Genomic DNA, 20,454 nt, shown 5'->3' with positions numbered 1-20,454 from the left:
ACAAAACCCCCACTCCAGGCTACATGCAAATAGTAGGCTAAAAAATACCATGATCATATTGTATGGTATTTTGAATTTCCCCTCGGGGATCAATAAAGTATCTATCTATCTATCTATCTATCTATCTATCTCTGGTAGGCTATAAATAATACAAATGGAATAGTATTGTACATGTACTTAGCCTGCTAGTTCAACTATTTACTTACCATGCATTTATCAATATTTGCACAATATTGATAAGTGAGTACACAAGAAATTCCAGTGAACCTGTGACACATTTTGATGATGATCCAAAATGCTATATCCTCCATTTTCATGAATAATGTTTATGTTTTCCAGGTCATTTCAGTGGAACTATAATTGGGTTATTGCTATTTGATTTACCTTTACTTACTCAAAATAACTAACTGCAAAATTATTGATATTGCCTGAAATAGACAATTAAATAACATGACTTATTAATGTTTTTACATTAACCAGACCAAATTCTTCAAATATTCATAACAAATATTCATATTCATTTTGTGCTTAAGCAAAACCCCATAGAATCAAACAGAGAATCCAACACGTTGGACAATATCAGTACTACTCATACAAGTAATTGGTACATTGGACACTAACAGATTTAACAATAGCCAAATATACTGTATCAGAGATGATTCTTTTTAACAATTCATCATTATAAAGTAGTAAGTGATGTAGGATTTAGATCCTCTAAATATACCTCTTAAATCTGACATATGAGGTGAGGACTTGTTTGGACTTCTCGTCAGAACCTTAAATATGTCTACGTTCATGACTTCTTGAACAGGCCATTTCATTTAAGTCTACATGTTGTGGTATTTAAGCTATGCAATGCAAAGCATCTGCCCTGCAATCTAATGTCAATATTAAACAAAGGTGTATACTAGTGCTACTGCAGATGGGCTGAACCGAAACCATGTGACAAGGGTGTATGCTATATAATAACAAGGACAAACACAGCTTAACAGAGGTTGTTATTGAAAAAGGTTAAAATTGAACAGTTAAAAGGTATAATAACAAAGTGTACTCTCTGAGTGGACACACATCATGTCTTGACCTAGTCTCAACTTTACATCAAAGTAACCATTCAGAGCTCATGGCCATGTAACTGTTAGCTACTGTCAGCAGAGCTGAATCACCATTCACCACCACTGGAAATTCATCTTGTAAAAATAGTCGTAGCTCTTGAATAGGAAACCTTTGTCAGTGCTGTGTGGCTCAAATGACACTCTATAACCTTTGGCCTCAATGTCCATTTTGATGCAGTCCAACAGATCCTCAACGGTGGCCGGGGCCTTCCAGGGACCAAAGGTCACCACAGACTCTTTCTCTGTGTTCAGGCTGCTCATGGCATCTCTGCAGCGTGCCAGGTCCTCCTCAGATCTCAGCACACACACTATAATGTTGGAGTAGCGAGCAGCAATAGCTTCGGCCCGAGCCACTCGGATGATGATCTCCAGATTCTCTTGGTAGTTGGGGACCCGGGACAGGAACTGCTGCCTTCCCACAGTCTCACCGAAGAGCTGCGGAGTCTCGTCCAGCAGCTTCACCAGGGGCTTCAGCTCATAGAAGACGGCCTCACAACGTACCTCTTGCACATGATGGGTGGGAACAGCTTGCGTTCGCAGGTATTCAAGGATTAGTCCGAAATGTGTGCCATCCCGGTCAATGAAGTATCGTCCCTCTGCATCTGTCTTAGGCTTGGAGGGACCACTGAACATTTCAGACAGTTTGGAATTTGGGATCTTCCTAAGGGTACCAACAGTGGTGCTGTATACATGGCCCCCAATATTCAGCTGCACAACAGATTGCTAAGAATGATGAATAGAGAGAAACATGACAAATCATCAATTTGATTCATCAAATACTTTAACTACACAACACTGGCTTGTCACTTCATTACAAACGAGTTTGTATGCTTATGATAAGGCTGACTGGATCTGTATGATTCACAATGGGTGGGCCTGGGCCAGCATCAGGCATACAAGTAGCCTCAGGTCTTAATTTCATTTTTGGAGTGAACCATACTCTTTGAAATAGACTAATCATGTTATTTAATCTCACACAGGCTGAACCTACTCTAGATCTAAACTAATCAGAACATCCGATCCTGAATCATAAATGTAGCCTACAAACATGCGATGGACCATACATGGGAAACTAATTATTGACCCGCATACTTCAAAGGACCAACTACACTTGCTGATCACTGACATTGATTGACAGGAAGGTACATTTTGACCAAACAGCTGTTAACAAACTATACGCATACTTTACAGGTGTCAAATCGATTGTCTTTTTCAAAGAGAAAACGGCCATCTTTCATTTAAATATAAGTTGAGAAGTTATAGTTTACAGAAGAAAAGTTCTTACCAACAACTGCACACCAGGAGACGACGGCCTAAGCTTTACGTGAGGAGATTTTAGGTCGGGAAGGCTCATTTCCGCAGCGTAAGTTCCACTGAGCGTTTGTAGAGCTCACCTGAGCTTCCTTCTGTAGGCCTACTTCTTCAATGGGGTTTAAGCCACGCCTTCTGGTTAACTCGTATGTTTTCTCTATCACTCTGGACACGTTGGATACACGCCAAACATTTTGATAACAAAAATGATACCAACCGTGCATTTGATACGATATAGGGAAATGTTATGGCTACCGATATTAAAATCCCAGTCCATTTTATTTATAACTGCATCATAGCGTTGTGGGCTACTCTCAAGGACATCGCCATAGAAAATGTAACCATACGATGCACCTTGCACCAGATAATGCATACGCAGAAGTGTAAAGTAACTAAGTAGAACTATTTAAGTACAGTACTTAAATATTAATGGGGAGTATCTGTACTTCAGTTTTTATTTTTCTTCCTACTTGTACTTAACTACATTTTCAGAAAGTAGCTCAGGCTAAAATAATGTGCAATTGAAAACAAAAGCCTCAGTTTCCATTCATTTATTTGGGACACATCAATGAATGAAGACACTAGTGACAGACTTAAGGCCTAACAAATATAACTAAGACATAACACACCAAGGCCTATGTAGGCTGTTGTAAGGAGCTGAATTAAATTAAAAACCTTTGCATACATGGATGTGGAAATGTAAAATGTTTGGAGTGTGAGAGACTACCTACAATTTTTTATGTCCCAACACATGTTCACCCTCTACTTAAGTAATCTATGCATCATATACAGTAGACAGCATTACTGAATGCTAAACATACTACTCCCCTTGAGGTCTGGCCTGGCTAGCCCATTCCAAGTCAAATGAGTTCTTGGCTTCATCTGGTTCCCAGTCTTGAGTGCTAAGTTACTGTAACAAATCCAATATAGAGGGCAGACTGCTACCCACTCCAGTTACACTTAAAAACTATGCAGCATCTATATACAAAGCCCCAACATTTTTATGTCGTTTGAAAGTGGCAGATCTCAGACTTGGTTTGCTTTCACTGGGTCTGTTTAGCTGGACCGTACCCAAGAAAGATTATTCACCCCTAGCCCTGATTCAGTAGATCTCCGTTCACATTACATTTGTTTGATTCAGGTCCGCTTATGTCAAACATTACCTTCTTTTTAATATTGCTTGGCAACGTTGCAAAAACGGCGGATTGCCTGGTTTTGGAACAGATAGCATTGGAACTGTAGCGGAGTTCGAACAAACCATAGCCCAGACCACTTTTCTGGCAGACCCGGGCTCTGTAGACTGCTTTAGCAAATCTGAACCATCGGTTCAAACAAACTCTGGTCCAGACCAAACAGTCTAGTCAATGGGCCCGAAATAGAAATGTTTATGGTGGTTTGGTAATGCTCTCCCTTGAATCAAGCATAAGTTCCATGTCTATATTGAGACCTAAGTAAAAACTGGAAAAAAATGAGGGATAAACACAAAAACATGGTTCTTATTTTTTATTTTTGTACAGAAAATTCTGGTGGTGTTCTGTCCATCTATTGACACAGACCTATAAAGGAGACAAAGAGAATGTTAGTGAGGATAGGATACAGCTGCATACATTTACTGTTTCTATGATAAAGCTAACTGGATCTGTATGGTCCATCACATGGGCAGGCCAGCACTAGACTTACTTAAATAGTCTAGGGCTTCAATTTATTTTTTTGTAGTGAACCATAATCTGAAAAGTAGAGTAGAGTAGAATCATGTTATTTAATCTCAAAAGCTAAACCACTATTCTAGATCTGATCAGTAGAGCAGCAAGCGAGACATACCATTTCAATTAAATTCTAAATGTGGAGTAAGTGCAAGACCCTTCTCAGACAAATGCCTCAATGTCTTCAATTGAGAAAAACCCTGTTCCTCTGTGGGCTGAACTCAGAGGCACAGAACGTGACCCTGAGCAAGACTCCACAGAAGAGACAGAGCCCATTTCCGACTCGTCATCGAATCATCACTGAAGGGAACACCTACATAAGAGCTTATGGACAGCCATGTTTGGCATGAGGACGGATCAGATAACAACATTTGGCATTTTAAAAGACCAATAGGCCATTCTCAGCTCAATGCTATTGACCATCCTCTGTTCTGGGTCATGAGGATCACTGAAGGCAAACAAGTCTAGGCTTCAAACTCTGCCCTTACATAACACATACAGATCCATTCTCCCTCACAAGGAGCCTGACAACAGACCACTAGCAAAAACAATCAAATCCATGAGAACTAGTCCAGGGCCCAACAAACGATTTCATCCATCACAAATCCTCACCCTTTAAGCGGTGGGTACAGGGGCACCCTGTGGCATGACTGGAGGGGCGTCAGGCTTGACTCCCTTCTGTTCAGACACGGGGGTGGTGGGGAGGACCTCATCCTTGGGCTCCACGATGCTGACATGGTCGGGCAGGGGCTTCTTGGGGCCGATCTTGCCGCTGGGATCCCAGGGCAGCATAATCTTGACCTTGATACCCAGCACACCTGCAGAGGTACAGCAATGTGAAGTGAACATGCTGCAGCAGAGTAACAAGCCAAACGTGCGACATCAATGAAATCCTTCTACATTTGAATTAAGTTCAAGACCCTTCTCAGACAAATGCCTCTATGTCTTCAACTGATAAGGACCCTGCTCCACTGTGGGCTGAACTCAGAGGCACAGAACGTGACCCTGAGCAAGTCACCACAGAAGAGACGGAGCCCAATTCCGACTCGTCATCGAATCATCACTGAAGGGAAGACCTACATAGAATTAATGGACGACTATGTTTGACATAATGGTGGATCAGATAATTACTTCAAAAAATGAGTTAAAAAATGTGAAAAATGTTAAATGCAGGAAACATGCACCACCTCAATCTGAGGCTTGACAACTTGCACAGCAAATTCATCCAAGACAGGTACAAGTTCAGCTTAAGTGGCAACATAAACAACCCTGTTTGCTCAGACTTACCCTGCCTGAGCAGGACGTGGCGGACAGCGGTGTCGACGTAGTAGTTGACGGGGTCTCCGCTGTGGATCATCAAGCCGTCCACAAACTTCATGGACTTGGCCCTCTGGCCCCTGAGCTTGCCAGACACAACCACCTCACAACCCTTGGCTCCACTCTCCATGATGAAGCGCAGGACACCATAGCATGCCCTAAGAACAGCGAGTTAGCTAGTGAGAGGGGATTTTAAGCACACACCTGATGCTAAAAGCAGTTTAATACATATATGTATGGGCAATAGGGCACAAAAACTCCAGGGGAAATTCTGGTCCTTCTCAGACAAATGCCTCAATGTCTTCACCTGAAAGGGACACCCTCCTTTGTGAGACTAAATTCAGAGCCACAGAACGTGACCCTGAGCCAGTCGCCACAGAGTGAGAGCAAGTCCTTTTCCGACTCGTCATCGTATCATCACTGAAGGGGATGTGGGAGTGGGACAGTCAATAAACGAGCCCTCAACACTTTTTACTTAAAGGAGAATTCCGGTGTGATTTTGACCTAAAGTGTTTTGAAACATGATACCGAGTGTGAACGTATGTCTCATAGCCCATCTCGGCTTGTCCCCTGCACTCCGAAATCTGGCGCTAGTTAGCCGATGCTACCAACAAGGCGGTCAATGGTGGTGCCTCGGCATCGGCATAGCCATGCAAATAAATCACTGTTTTACACCATTTACGAGGCTCAATGTATCTCCACACTTCATTGGTAGACTTCCAAGGGCCCTGACATTTAAAACGAGACATTGAGAACTTTGAAAAAGCACTGGTAGTTTACTTACAAGACGATTTATACAGACAGTATCTTCTCGAAGTTTAGCGTTTGCAGCCATCTTGAATTTAGTCACGATAAGTCGAGCGACGAGTAAGAATGAACAGGTATGATAAGGGATCAGATTCCAAAAATAATTCCGTGGAAATGCATGGATTCCAGTTGCTGTTACTGGAAGAAACTGTAATCCATGCATTTCCACAGAATTATTTTTGGAATCTGATCCCTTATCATACCTGTTCATTCTTACTCATCGCTCGACTTATCGTGACTAAATTCAAGATGGCTGCAAACGCTAAACTTCGTGAAGGTACTGTCTGTATAAATCGTCTTGTAAGTAAACTACCAGTGCTTTTTCAAAGTTCTCAATGTCTCGTTTTAAATGTCAGGGCCCTCGGAAGTCTACCAGTGAAGTGTGGAGATACATTGAGCCTCGTAAATGGTGTAAAACAGTGATTTATTTGCATGGCTATGCCGATGCCGAGGCACCACCATTGACCGCCTTGTTGGTAGCATCGGCTAACTAGCGCCAGATTTCGGAGTGCAGGGGACAAGCCGAGATGGGCTATGAGACATACGTTCACACTCGGTATCATGTTTCAACACAATTTAGGTCAAAATCACACCGGAATTCTCCTTTAAAAACATTAACGGAAAGAGAATATAAATTAATGCTTACCTACGGACAGCCAGGCCTCCAAGCAGCTTGTAACGCAGAGACTCAGCCTGGGCGATGGCGCACAGACCCCTGGTGGCAACTTTCTCAGCATAAAGCTACAGAGAAATAGGGGTGTGAATTGACAGAATCGTGAGTCAGTCTGAAGCACATCTTGCACATCTCACACAGCACCTGCAGTGACAAAACCTTAATATGACATATGCCTAACAAGTTCATGTCAATGTTAAGACCAGATTCATTACTTACCTCCACACTACCCTCTGGGAAGCCGAACCTCTTCTGAACAACTGCAGTCAGTTCTCTAATACGACGGCCTTTCTCTCCCAGGACGTTCTGTGTCCTGATGAAAAAGAAATAGGTCGTTGGCAAACTTTCAAACAATTACCTACACAAAAACTACAGGGGAAATTCTGGTCCTTCTCAGACAAATGCCTCAATGTCTTCACCTGAAAAGGACACCCTCCTTTGTGAGACTAAACTCAGAGCCACAGAACGTGACCCTGAGCCAGTCGCCACAGAGAGAGAGCAAGCCCTTTTCCGACTCGTCATCGTATCATCACTGAAGGGGATGTGGGAGTGGGACATGGAAGACCACACCATATTAAACGTGCATAAACACCCATGATATGTTTACTACACTAAGCTCCCATTTTTTCCAGGTTACTCATGCATTTTCCCCGTTGTCTTCCCGTTTTAATATTTCCCCCTGAAATATCCCATATTTTAATACTCATATAACATTAGCCCTAACAACGGACCTGTTGCTACCCCCTTGCACTTCCAGCGAAACAGATACTTAAAGCATAGTTTTGCTTGATTGAAGGGGACCTTAAAGTGATGTTAGCCAATTTAAGATAAATGCGTGGTTGTTGTGAGTACGATTTGACACCAATCTGTAAGCAGAATCAGTTATACCTAGCTTTACACCTTGTTTTAGTTAGTGTAGCAGTTTTGTAGTCTGAATTCTTGCTGTCAGCAGAGGGATAGCAAGAGACGAATGCTGAAATGTTCCCCTATTTTGGGGTGAGAAATCCGGGATCCTTCATTTTCAATGCTCAATGTTGACAGCTATGCATTGAAACTGAACACTGCTCATAAGTATTGTGCATGTTCTACACGAGAATGCAATTCCGTTACCTGGTGGCAAGAATGATGATCTCTGTCCTAGTGGGAGTGACACGGACCTCCACTCCAGAGTAGCCATCCTCAGCGAGCTCGCGGGTCAGGAACTCGTTCAGTTCGGCTTTGAAGATGCCGTCTGATACAAACTGTAAGCAAACCAAAAGCAGGATTACTTACGTGTGCTAATGGTTAACGTTAGACTCGCATCTGTACAAGCTAATGCTAGCAAACGTCAACCATACTGCTTTGCCTAGCAGACCATGTATCTAAGTTCACTAGTCATTTGCAAATAACCTGGTTACTAGTCTTCAAAACATTAGTTTAAAGAAAAGACTTCCCATATTATCAATAACTGCCATTCTACTAGGGGTATTTAGGACTGCACAATTAATGCCGTTAACTTACAACTTAGCATGCTAGCCGGCAATTGAAATCAGCTGCAAAGTTCGTCCAGTGGAGCAAGTGAACGATAGCCAACATTTCCGTTTCAGCCAAACTGCCCGTCAGAAGTTGTGTTTAAAAACCACGGTTTAGCCATAGAACACTTATTTCAATATCATTCGTAATAGAGACCGTAATCCATGAAAATATTAGAGCAGCAACATAACATGCTGCGCCTACCTACCGACACGTAGCTAGCTTGGGCTACAACCCTGCCATGTTTGCGTTGAAGTACAGTGCTGACTGAATCTATAATAATCCTCACTCACAGGTTGACCAGAAACACACGAGGACATTAACAGGCATTCGCCACATGATACCGAACATATAAATATCTGTATTTAAAGAATAGGCTCACGTAATACCATACAAATACGAAATGTTGAACTAACCTTTCTCTTCTTGGATATTTGCACCGCCATCTTGCTGGAGGCCGTAGACAGGAAAGGAATGACCTCAGAGGCGGAAGTAGATTTATACCAAGCTTTCTGATTTTCTTCCTGAGAGCATGCAAGGACGTGTGGTTGTTGTAGTTTCACAGATATTCACAACTGCAAACCTTCAGGCTTCAGGTGTGTTGTTGGGTGCTAGGTAAGGATGCAGTATTTTCAGTGGTAATTATGCGATGCTTGTGTCAGTTAAACGGTTTAATAAGGAAAGGAACATTCAACTGAAGTAGGCTATATGAAATTCATAGCCTAAAAGCCGAAGTCTGTTGTTGGCCTACGCTGTCTGTGATTATGCAAGTCTGATGGGCAAGTTCTTGTTCAGCTGAAGTTGCAATAATCAGCAATATTCAAAGTAAATCGCTTTTATTTATTTTCAAAAGGTAAAACGAACAAACAAATACAATTAGTTGAAGGCAGTGATATGGTTAACATTAAGTTTGCTCAAGCAAGTGGTTACTGTTTTTTTTTTTTTTTAACATTTATTACATTAAAGCAACACCAAAGAGTTTTTTGTACCTTAAAATAATGTTTCCAAAATTGTTTCCGTGGTTCATCAACTTGTAACAGGGTGAACGGCACTTCTGCATTCGCTTCGCGGCCCTCTATCGGCTGTAACTGCACTATGCAAGTTTGCCAGATCGGGTAGCGGGTTTGTAGTTCGATGGAATGAGACATAAGAAACTACAAATTTGACTTGCATGATGTCGCAATACATCGTACTTTCATAAAATCATGCAACATATTCTACCTTGTCTATGGACATCGTTATTTGCAAAGCCGTTGCTGGATAAACAAATAGCGTGCGTGCGACAGAGGAAAAGTTCTTTGGTGTTGCTTTAATCATTCAGCACTTTTATCCAATGTGACTGAGCAAGAGAATATTTTTTTTACATTTTCCCGTGGGCTAAATGGCTGTTGATAAACAGTATAGTTATTATTTATGGCAAATAGATTAGACCTATTATAAATCTACAAATATTTACAAATTGGAAAATGGTTTGTAGATCTTACAACAAAGAGTCCGCCCATATAAGATTGGCCATTGCTAAATGTTTTTGAATCAAGGAAAGAAAGGCATCTGGTCCAAAACATCTGAGGCAATTTAAAAAAAGTTTTGTCTTTTGTGCTGTCCTTGATTTAAAAACGTTATACATTATCTGAAGGATTCAGCACCCAGTCTAACCGACATGAAGGTGTTCAGTGTGTTATTCCATTTCTCCACTGCTAAAGGTTGCCATGTTTGTGCTGTACATGGAGGGTGTCTTTGTCCTACAATAGGCAAGAGGGTCTTGGTAGCAGTGGCACTCTGTTCTGCATCAGTGTCAGTGATAGCATAAATGCCTACGGATCCATCCTCAAAAATGACATACACTGACAAGTTAACAGAAATACTCATCGCACAAGGATACCTGCAGAGGTAGAACCTACCCACTCTCATTCCGTTTGAGACTCGTATAGCTGTTAAAACAAGTCTAACACAGGGTTTACAAGAGCAACTCAGGTGACTGATGGTAGTTTCACTGATGTAGGCAGCATATTTACCACTGATATCCAAGCATACATGGTGGATTTGTCCATTAACTTTAACTGCGCACAGTCTACCTTGAGTCACATCCAAGATATTCATATCAGATTGACCAATAGTAAGGATAGCATAGCTGCCATCTGCACAGACCTGAAAAACTCCAGGCTGGTCAAGGAGGTGCTCTGGCATTTGGAATCTCTGGCAAATCGTGTCGTCCGACATCTTCCATGAATAGACAGCCCCAGATGAGGTAATAACAATCACATAGTCTGGGTGATCTAGAATGGAATTGAATGCAAGCACACGTGACTGATCTGACAGCGGAAACTCTCTGCTGACATAGCCAAACCACAGGCTGACAGCCAGGAGGTTGTCCTCCTGCAGGCCCAGAAGGAATGTGCTCTCTGGTGAGATGACAGGCTTTTGGAGCCTAAGGTGAAAGCGGCACACTTCATGCCCATTTGCAACCTTCCACACCCTGGAGAGCCCCTGGTCTGAGAGCGACACAGCAACGTTTCCTGTGGGTGTGATGAGTACCTGCGATGCTGCACTGCCAGGGATGCAGTACAAATTAACTCCATCTCCACTTCTCCACACATAAATGTCACCTGAGGCTACCGTCACTAGATGCTCCCCATCCTGTGAGATGGTAAAGGCTGTAACCGGACCGTGATGCAGGAAGCAGCCCTCTTTTTCACCACTTTGTGCATTCCACTTCCATAAAAGTTCTGTGCCGTCACTTGTATAGAAATGATCACTTTTCACCAGCACCATCTTTATTGTTTTTGACCCAGTTTTGGGGATTGAGGCTGCTTCTCTGACAAGATCCATATCCCAGGTGACGATCTCATTGACCGTAACAGCTGACAGGTACTGGTCACCCACTTTGAAAAGTTTTGGGGTTTCTGTGGAGCCAGTGTTAAGGCTCAAAACACATTGCCCTGTGCATGAATCCCAGACCAGAAGACATGAACACCCTTCTAATAAAGCTAAGAGCAAGCTGGAACCATGGTCCAGCATAACATGAACAAAGGCTTTACCTTTTGGAGCGTGAAATTGATCATCCACAGAGCAGCTATTTGTGTCCCAGAGTATGAGTTTCTGCCTCTTACAAATTAGAAGAACCTCATTATCTTCTGTGAAATCTATATTCAAAACCTCCTCAGTGTCTTCATTGCTCAAGCTCTCTGTACTAAGGCTCGGATGAGAAATGTTTTGAATATTCCAAATAAACAGGCTACCCACACTGTCAATACATGCCATCACCTCTTCCTCAACTCTTTTCAAGCCAATCAGTGGTCTCTCTGTAGAGCAAGAGAGGGCAGAAACGGTCTGACCACTCTGCACATCAAAAATGGATACATTTCCATTGCCCTGTCCACAGAACACATGCTGCTCATCAAAAGAACATGATATGCATGTGACAAAACCAGGGCAATATAATTGAGTGATCCCACAATTAGGTGATGTATCATCTGTGGCATGCATATAGACATGATGTTCTCCTTTGTACCACCAAAACATCTTTGTTGTGGATGCCAGAAAGCCCTCAATAGAGATATGGGTGTTCTGATGAATCTCAGTATTCAGAACAGGAACTTCTTCAAAAAACATTGTGCGCAAATCACATAGAAAGACCCTGTTACAGCTGGAAGACAACAGGAGATAGGTGTTTGAAATTCTGAGACTGACCATTTTTACTGTGGGAACATGGGGCACTTGGAATTGTTTGGAAGTGATCCCATTCCAAGCCCAGGCAGAGCCATCACTAAGGAGGAGAACCACTCTTCCACTGTCGGCTATAGCCACATCTGTAACAGAAGACCTCATTCTGTCTGACAGTTCCCAAGAGGAACAGGGAACAGAGGAGGCAGGAGGCAGCACCATGGTTATCCCAGACCTCACGTATCCCACACACAACTGCTTTGCATAGTCTTCCAGCTCAGGAACGACCCCTAGGAAAGGAAAGAGCTGTGCTTGTATTATTAATGGTGTGTCTATAGGGGAGTTCTGAAGTAAACATAAAGAACTTCTCAGGATGCAGGCAAGAAGCCATAGCTCTCTTGGCATCATAAACTGAGACATCTCTTCCAGCCAGAGAAACAAGTCCTGTACTAAACCTCCCATCAACATTGCATGGTGGAAATCATAGGAGAGCATTGAACCTCTGCAAAACTCATCCAGCCCTCCACTCCATCTTAGATGATAGGGCAGCTCAAGGACTTTTCTAAAATTTACACCCCCTGTCTCTGAGGATGAGTCTTGAAATGTAATGGAAGGCTTGGACATTTTCCACACCCAAGGCTGTCCATAAGGGTTCCTGTCTATGTACATTTTCATTGGTTTTCCTTCTGTAGTGCCTTGTTTGTCAGTCATGTTGGTGTCTGAAGTGATCACTAGTGGCTTGGCCCTTCCGTACGCCCACCGCCCACTAAAGTAGTCAGCTAGTCGAAGGTGTATTTCCTCACTTTTGTCTATGGAGTCAATGTATCTCTTCAGGATAACTAACCTGAAATGTCTACTGACCCAGAACAGCACACGAGAACCTGAGATATGTCTAGCCAACAGAAAGCCCTCAAGGTCCAAGATCAGCCTCTCCACCACAACCTCAGGGAACCTTAACTTATACGGTGGGTCCTCAATTGGGAGGAACACAGAAACTAGATCATCTTCACAGGAAAGGATATCTGTCAGTTCAGCCTCTGTGAGGCCATACCTTGACAGCGTTAGAAAACTCAACGATCTGCTAACAAGTGCTTGGCCATGTTTCTCCTCAAGGTGTTGAAGAAATTGATTGATGTTGTTATGAATGCCTTGGCTTAGAGACTCCTCAGTGATTTCTGTCTCGGATCTCCATAGGCTGACGTTTCTGTAGATGAGCTCTGCATAGAGAGGAAGACTACACTGTTTAAGAGCCTCATTCACATACATCTGTTGTCCTGAGGTGATCCTCCTTTTGGAGCTCTCCAGAAGGCTGGTCAGCATCTGGCTACAGCTGCTCCTTTTAAATGGTTCCAGCTCTAGAAAGAAGTTAGAGTCTGGATATTGTGTCTTGAGACTTGCAAGGGTACCAGATTTAGTGTAGGTGGTAGAAATTATGACTTTGACATTAAGAGGTAAAGTTTTAGGGAGCCAGGTCATGTGTTGGGGTCCTTCAGAACTTGGTATCTGGTCAAGGCCATCTAACATCAGGATTAAGGGATACTTGGAAGACGATGCTATGTCTAAGAGTTCAGTAAAGGCCTCTTCCAGTTGAGTAACATCTCGTATGCAGTTGTCCCATGGTTGATTATAACTAACAGCAATATGGTGGCAGATGTTATTGAGAAGCTGCTTCAGTGGGAGGGGAGAAAAGTGTGTGATGACCACAGGATCACTGGCCTTCAGCCACAGTTTCACCTGAAAGATGAAATATCAAAATATTAAACTGTGGAATGAAGAAATACATTACACTTATCAACAACATAGAAATTGTAAAATGATGATGACATTGTGAAAAGTTGGACAATTAATAAAAACTTTTAGCATAAGGGCCCTTATTCAATGTACAATACCTGACTTGCACAATGTGCCATTAAGACAGTTTTGCCAGAGCATGGCCCCCCAATGAGTACAAGAGGATGTTTTGGGTAGTTCTGCTCAAGGTAAGCTTTGATTGGCTGTGCCTCCACACGTTCAATCCTGAACAGCTGAGAATAGATGTGACACAGGTTGGCCTGCTGGGAGGTGGCATCATCAGGATCTGCTGTGTTCTTTGTGACAGTTGAGTCAATGAGCCTTGAAAGGTCTGTGAACAACTGATGACAAAGCCCTTCAATGTAAGCCTGTCTCAAGGCCACTGTGTAACCCTGTTGCCGATCACACTCTGTGGTGGTAGTGTACACCTCAAGATGACAGGAAGTAACTAAGTCGGGTAGGAAATGCTCACGGATAACACTCAGTTGATCATTTGAAGGATCTTGGTCTTGATGGTGTCCTGTCTTTTTCTGATGTATGATCTTATGAATGTAATACAAGCACCTTTTCATATCATCGGATAAACAGTCCTCCATGGCAAAGCGGAGGTCATTCTCAAGGTCTAAAAGCACAATATAACAGCTATTATATTACAGTACACACACACACACACGCACACACACACACACACACAATATAGACAAAAGTATTGGGATGCCTGCCATTAACTTCAATGACATCCCACTCTAAATTCATATGTTTTAATATGGAGTTGGGATGGACAAGAACAGACATTGTGAACCAGGCCTTCTTCTCCAACATCAGTGCTTGACCTCACAAATACTCCTCTGAGTGAATGGGCAAACATTTCCACAGACACTAAAATCTTGTGGAAATCCAAGAGTGGAAGCTGTTACAGCTGTAAAGAGGGGACCAACTCCATATTAGTATATATGGGATGTCATAGATGTTTCTGTGGGTGTAATGACAGGTGTCCTCATACTTTTGTTTATATAGTGTATATTTATATTTTATATAAACATTATATATGTACATGTATTAATGTTTTTACAGATTGATTGGTGATTAACTTCACCTTACCTGATCTAAAGTATTTCTGGGCTTTTTCTTCTGTGATGCTTCCGTCAAGTATACACTGCTTTACAGACGCCTGAAGCACATCCTTTACTTCCTTCAGAGCCTCATCCCATGTTTTGGTTCCTGTAATTGCCTCTGTCTAAAAATATAGAAAACTCAACACTTTAGTGGGGGAAAGGTATATATTTGTCCAATTGAGCATGTTTGCAGTGACCAGATGATACCTGGCTGCTGTGCTGACTAAGCAGACAGAAGCAGGGTGGTATGACATTCTCATCTCTCCGGTAGCATTCCTCCAGTAACCGAGTGCTTAGCTGCATGGACTGACACGTCTGAAGAATGTTCTGGAACTCTGAGATCTCCACCTGCTCAGGTAAGGATGCAGTGCCATACTCCTCCCCAATCAGACCCTGATCCATGCCCACAAATATTTCCAAAGTTAAAAAAATTTCAATTCACAATCAAATACACTTGTTCCGTTCTCACCTGTCAAACCAGATATGTTTATGTAGTGCCTATTCCTGTTATATCTATAACATCTAAGTGTTTTGAGCAGACAAAGCATGAGATAAACTATATTAATATTCAAAATAACATAATAGGGCTACATTATGCAATGAGAAAATATCTCAGACTTTATTGACTGGAGGCAACACTAGCATTTGAGAGGGTTGAGGTATTACTTGTAATTTAGGATTCTACCATCACTTTGGAAAAAAAGACATGTAATGTCTAACCAGTTAAGCATATAGTAAAATGTTTGTAACATAGTAAATCACCACGAAGAATGGTCCCACTGAAGTGTCTTTGCACCCCTGTATAAGCTGGAGTCGGACCTGCTGGCTAGGCCAGTCCTTTGAGTTGGGGGCCTCATATGGGTCAATAACCTGCATGGGATAATCAGAGGGCAGTCATTTTCAGAAAATATCTACAAGTTTAAAGAAATATTTAAAGTAAATATGACTGATGTAGTATGTGATCTAAAAATGTTATACACTATATATTATTTATACCATTTAATTTATTAAAACACATCATATTCTGTGAGGATTTCAAAGGAGAACAAACAATGGTGTAATGCCACTCCTGTTCAAACAGCAGACAATACACCAAACAATGCGGTAAAGAGGCTAGGGAAGGCCCTGCAGCACCGCTTCTTTATTGTACTGTGTGGAGGAACAGGTGGTGGACCAACTGGGTGTTAAATAGCCTGAAACATCTTTTCAGTTGGGAACCAAACCATAAGCAAGATGAACATGTGTTGTGTATCGCTCACCCTGCACTCCACCCCATGTTTTCGCCTGCAGTGGTCTCTGAGCTTAGGGAACACAGTCTCTCTCAGCGCTCTCCTCTCCTGGACAGAGTCTGAAAACACACAGGATATCCTACGAGATCTCATTTAGGTGCATGGCACGGGAGGAATTTTAACTTACTGTTTGAAACTATTTCTTTGTCTTTATTTCTCAGAGAAAATGTCACAAATTTCACATAAGTGTTTTCTCAGAAAACCAGCTTTCAGAAGGACGCTTTAGGTAGGACATAAATCTAGCTTCCATTTCAAACTGCACTGGAAAGAATGCATACCATCTGCAGAATAGGACTACTGTGTATTAATTGTAGTTAAACTGAACTAATTCACAGCATAAATGGCTGAAAACTACAGCTATAGCTTTCAAATAATGACTGAATACACTATATGATCCATACCACCTACCTTGTGGGTTTGAGCACAAGTATATCTTCACACACAGCATCAATACGCTCTTAGTGATGCACCCAGTATCTTGATCTGATTAATTAATTTTGACAGATCTGGTTCCGTAGTAAAACAAAAAGAAATGTTAACTTTGTGTCCTGTGAAAAATGTCCTGTGTTCTTGGCACTAGGTCCCACCCCAAAACACCAGGCTCCTGAGACTTCCCATTTAGCGCACCACCAGGAAACAAGTCATGTCAACATCGGATGGTTTTTTCATGAAGCCCTAAGCAACGCCCCCAGTGCTTGACAGACATGTAGCTTGGTCTTTGTTACCCTCATGAGTAAATGTTTACATTCTCATACAGCTGAATGATATCCACATGCATTTAAAAACATATTAAGCACAGAAAAAGACAGACAGACACCATTACTTATTTGATAATAATCACGATAAGAGGAGTTTTTTTGATTCATTTTATTATTTAACATTTGTACACAATAAATACAAATTTTTACAGCTAATAATATGTAGAATTTGCACCTGTGTTTTCTGATATTGTCACCATGGCAACAGTCTAAAGAGAAAGCTTGTTATTATTACCAGATTTTTTAGCAGCTCTTAAAACATCTTCAAATGAAAAAAGAGGAATACTTAAAAATAAAATCCACTGGTAGGGGGGAGGGGGGGTGACTGTTTTTGGAAGTTCAAAAGTCGCAACTGGCCGAAGAGAAACATCAAGATGACAACCTTGTTTATATTAAATAAGAAAAACCTTGTTTTGTGTGAGAGAACAGCTTTTTGACACAACGGACACAGCTGTAAACCATAAACTTCAAAACAAGTTCGATAAGATTCAAAAGATCTCAAAGAGATCAACAAGAAAAGATCGTGTTCGAGCGCTAAGAAATGAGCAGAGCAGATATTCAACACTGTTGCCCTTCCATTCAGCCATATTCCAGACACAGTTCATTTTATGTTTGCTTTCTCGACTGCTTATAATTCACATTCTCTCCATTTCAGTTCAACAAGTTTATAATTCATTTGCGGAACCTTTGTTTAAGTAATACACCAGCATCTCACCCTTGGGGGGAATGAATTCCCTTTGCATTGCAGTCAAATGCAAGCACATGAACATAGCTGGGTTTCTGATCACATCCCATCATGGGAGGTGATACAAACAATCTCAACAATGATAAACAAATGGTTGGAAGCTAAAACACTGGCAAGGGGCAGCCATAAAAAGAATACTGAGAATCACAACTTAAAAACACAAAATAAAGTTTTTTTTTGTTTAAAAAAGTGCTGCAAAGACATTGAATAATTGCTTATATGTTAAGCATTAAATATCACCTCAGACAGGGAAAAATATTTTGATTAGTCAATAAATTAAAAGCCTGTTTCGAGATCTGTGGGGCAAATCAGGACAACAATCCTAGGTGACATTTTCACTTGTTGCAAGGTGCTGGGTTGTCTCCATATCTCTGAGTACCTCACTCACTCAAGGGCTTGGGGGGAATATCACATCAAACACAAAACAAACACGAGACAAGCTTTCTACTTCACACAACTAAAAATCCAGGCTGCCCCTTGTATGAATGAGTGGCACTCCTGACACCATCTTATTTAGATCAGCTCTCGTTAATCTCACCATCCGGAACATTCTGCACACTCAGTGGCCGTGGTGCATGTTGCCTGTTTATTTTCCCCCCTCTTTCTGCAAGAGACAGTCTGAATGTCTCTGGAGGCTAACAATCCATTATAAATACTGCCAAAACAGTCAGCCAAATACATCTCACTTAGTCGTCAACAGTGTTTACACAATACAAAAAGAAGAGATACAGAGAGAGAGAGAGAAAGAGAGAGAGGAAAGACAGAAATTAATAAAAAATAATGCACTTTCAACTAAATGCTCCGATATTGATTTGCGTATATAAATGAATAATCTGTCGGCGGTGAGGTGAGGGGGAGTGTACCGATGAGGCACCATAGGACCACTCACTCACTCACACACTCACTCACTCCCAAGAGATGCCACATTATTCAACTCTGTGATCCTTTAATTTTCTTCCTTTCACTTAGAGGACTAAATATTAGTAATATGCACAGATGCCCAACTTCATAGTGAAGAGCTGAAAGAGATAATATCGATGAAGTAAGTACTACTCAAACATCAGAGATTGCCACATGGCGGCGCAGTTGGCACCAGGGGGGTTAGGAGTGGGTGGAGGAGCACGGAGAGATGTGAAGCAAACGAAGGAGCCAGCCTCCGTCACCCCTCTCTTCCGTTCCTCGCCCTCTCCATTCCCTCGTTCCCCTGCGGCCTTCCGCTCTTCCGCAACACACGTTCTGTACAAACTCCCTTTCTCCTCGAGGTGACGTAATGAGCCACTACTCATCAAAAGTCCACTCAGTAATGCTATATATGACGCAATGTTGCACACACTTCCGGAACGTTCCTATGACGACAGTAATGTACTGTACTAATGCTGCACATTAAATACGTTATTGATATGACTACATATGTCCGAGGACGAGGCTTCCTTTGAGCGCTCCGCTCGGCTTCCTCCTGTCCAGGCCCCAGAGCTTTGAAACTCGTGCCTCAACGCTGCCAATCTCCCCATACGCGCAACATGCTCACTCGTTACAAATGTGCAAGAAAGCCACTTTCGAAAAGAAAACAATAAGCTCATCTTGGCTGTTTTTTTTTTTTTATCAACTGCTCCTATTTGTCTGCTCTGCTTTGCAGGTTATGAAAAACCCTTCTGCATACGGATTATAAAGCTTCCGTCGACACATCAATAACTAGGGGTTTGTATGGGCTAAATTTTTTTGTCCTTTTTGTCCATTAAAGACCTGCCCTTCGACACGTCTGGGTGTTACACAGGCGCAGCATCACCCACCCTCAGCACAAACTCCAGATCCTCTGCTCATGGTTTCTACGGTTCTTCTGCTACTTCTGTTTTTTTTTTACCTAGAACATCTAGACAGCTATTATAAATGTGGTTTCGCTAGCAGTTAGGATTCATTTGCGGCTATGATCACAAGACCTAAAATGAACGCACTCGGACCACACACCACTTGCTAACTCCAGATATTACACGACACCATCAACATCATGTGGGAAACTGGGAATAAACATGCAAACAGATCCTCCAAATCTTCAGTCACTGTTCAGTTTGGTTGATTGGTTGGTTGTTTGATTTTTTCTTTTTCAATCTAGCTCTACGTTGGGGTTGGAACACTTTGGAAAACACTTCCTGGTGTTCCGAAAAGTTTCCCCTTTCCCTCTGGGCTGAAGGCATGAGGAGACGAGAGAGCTTCATGTTTTGGCATGAGAGTGGTTTAAGGCACCAGACAGTCTGGGACACAGAGGGGAGCGTTTTCACGAGTGTCTGGACACTAGGGTCATGGCGTTTGACCACTGTCCCTCCCTCCGTCTGCGTCGAGGGTGATGAGGGCATTGGTCAGCTGTCCTGTCAAGACCCGTCCTCCACGTGAGGAGGCGGAGGAGGAAGAGGAGGAAGAGGAGGGCGAGAGGGAAGGAGGTGGGAGTTTGGTTGCTCCGGTGCTGCTGCTGCTGCTACACCAGTGTGATCTCCACCTCCTCCGTCTTTTCTGCCGGGCGCCGCTGCTGCTGCTGCTGTTTGGGCGGAGGGGGCGCTGCTCGCACCTGGGGAAGGAAGAGAGAGAGAGATGAAGAGAGGGAGAGAGCGAGACAGACAGAGAGAGAACAGAGGTTAGGGGGCTGAGGCAAAAATCTCACCATCT

At 42.4% G+C, this 20,454-nt stretch overlaps 4 protein-coding genes and 4 non-coding genes across 12 annotated transcripts in view; all 8 read right to left on the bottom strand.

Moving 5' to 3' along the window:
- Positions 1 to 813: 813 nt before the first annotated feature.
- Positions 814 to 2,520, bottom strand: kctd14 (potassium channel tetramerization domain containing 14). Its single transcript, XM_076281492.1, has 2 exons — positions 2,398 to 2,520; positions 814 to 1,835 (listed from the first exon to the last, which is right to left on the bottom strand). Exons 1-2 carry the CDS (start codon positions 2,464 to 2,466, stop codon positions 1,167 to 1,169), a joined length of 738 nt encoding a protein of 245 aa, XP_076137607.1. The 5' UTR covers positions 2,467 to 2,520; the 3' UTR covers positions 814 to 1,166.
- A 1,391-nt stretch (positions 2,521 to 3,911) lies between these two features.
- rps3 (ribosomal protein S3) lies at positions 3,912 to 8,938 on the bottom strand. Its single transcript, XM_076282018.1, has 7 exons — positions 8,852 to 8,938; positions 8,034 to 8,164; positions 7,143 to 7,236; positions 6,897 to 6,991; positions 5,414 to 5,601; positions 4,739 to 4,944; positions 3,912 to 3,979 (listed from the first exon to the last, which is right to left on the bottom strand). The coding sequence occupies exons 1-6, from the start codon at positions 8,879 to 8,881 to the stop codon at positions 4,742 to 4,744; spliced, it is 741 nt and encodes a 246-aa protein (XP_076138133.1). The 5' UTR covers positions 8,882 to 8,938; the 3' UTR covers positions 3,912 to 3,979; positions 4,739 to 4,741.
- Positions 4,284 to 4,432, bottom strand: LOC143122273 (small nucleolar RNA SNORD15). Its single transcript, XR_012986617.1, has one exon. It is a non-coding gene; the product is annotated as a small nucleolar RNA SNORD15 (small nucleolar RNA).
- LOC143122274 (small nucleolar RNA SNORD15) lies at positions 5,047 to 5,195 on the bottom strand. Its single transcript, XR_012986618.1, has one exon. It is a non-coding gene; the product is annotated as a small nucleolar RNA SNORD15 (small nucleolar RNA).
- Positions 5,720 to 5,869, bottom strand: LOC143122276 (small nucleolar RNA SNORD15). Its single transcript, XR_012986620.1, has one exon. It is a non-coding gene; the product is annotated as a small nucleolar RNA SNORD15 (small nucleolar RNA).
- LOC143122275 (small nucleolar RNA SNORD15) lies at positions 7,312 to 7,461 on the bottom strand. The gene has a single exon (XR_012986619.1). It is a non-coding gene; the product is annotated as a small nucleolar RNA SNORD15 (small nucleolar RNA).
- A 316-nt stretch (positions 8,939 to 9,254) lies between the features above and the next one.
- On the bottom strand, positions 9,255 to 16,882 carry LOC143121589 (NACHT and WD repeat domain-containing protein 2). Of its 2 annotated transcripts, XM_076282016.1 has the most exons (7): positions 16,702 to 16,882; positions 16,264 to 16,352; positions 15,767 to 15,874; positions 15,212 to 15,397; positions 14,991 to 15,126; positions 13,988 to 14,511; positions 9,255 to 13,832 (listed from the first exon to the last, which is right to left on the bottom strand). In XM_076282016.1, the coding sequence occupies exons 1-7, from the start codon at positions 16,739 to 16,741 to the stop codon at positions 10,062 to 10,064; spliced, it is 4,854 nt and encodes a 1,617-aa protein (XP_076138131.1). In that variant the 5' UTR covers positions 16,742 to 16,882; the 3' UTR covers positions 9,255 to 10,061. The 2 variants fall into 2 exon arrangements, with proteins under 2 accessions (XP_076138131.1, XP_076138132.1); XM_076282017.1 differs by having other exon boundaries at positions 13,755 to 14,511.
- Positions 16,883 to 17,141: 259 nt separating this feature from the next.
- The window catches only part of fchsd2 (FCH and double SH3 domains 2), a 61,289-nt gene continuing 57,976 nt past the window's right edge, over positions 17,142 to 20,454 (bottom strand). For 3 of the 4 annotated variants that reach the window (XM_076282012.1, XM_076282015.1, XM_076282014.1), the window contains one exon: positions 17,143 to 20,356. In XM_076282012.1, coding sequence (XP_076138127.1) covers positions 20,267 to 20,356 — 90 coding nt within the window. In that variant the 3' untranslated portion in view covers positions 17,143 to 20,266. Of the gene's footprint in view, positions 20,357 to 20,454 lie in introns of all 4 variants that reach the window. The other variant, XM_076282013.1, reaches the window with a different exon arrangement.

This window comes from Alosa pseudoharengus, unplaced genomic scaffold (genome assembly GCF_046254945.1).
Source record: "Alosa pseudoharengus isolate Yale_2024_CS ecotype anadromous, Long Island Sound unplaced genomic scaffold, YU_APseudo_1.1 YU_APseudo_1.1_scf_13, whole genome shotgun sequence".
In the NCBI taxonomy this organism is placed as follows: domain Eukaryota; kingdom Metazoa; phylum Chordata; class Actinopteri; order Clupeiformes; family Clupeidae; genus Alosa; species Alosa pseudoharengus.
Note: the sequence above shows the minus strand (reverse complement) of the source record. Positions and strands in the feature narration are given on the sequence as shown.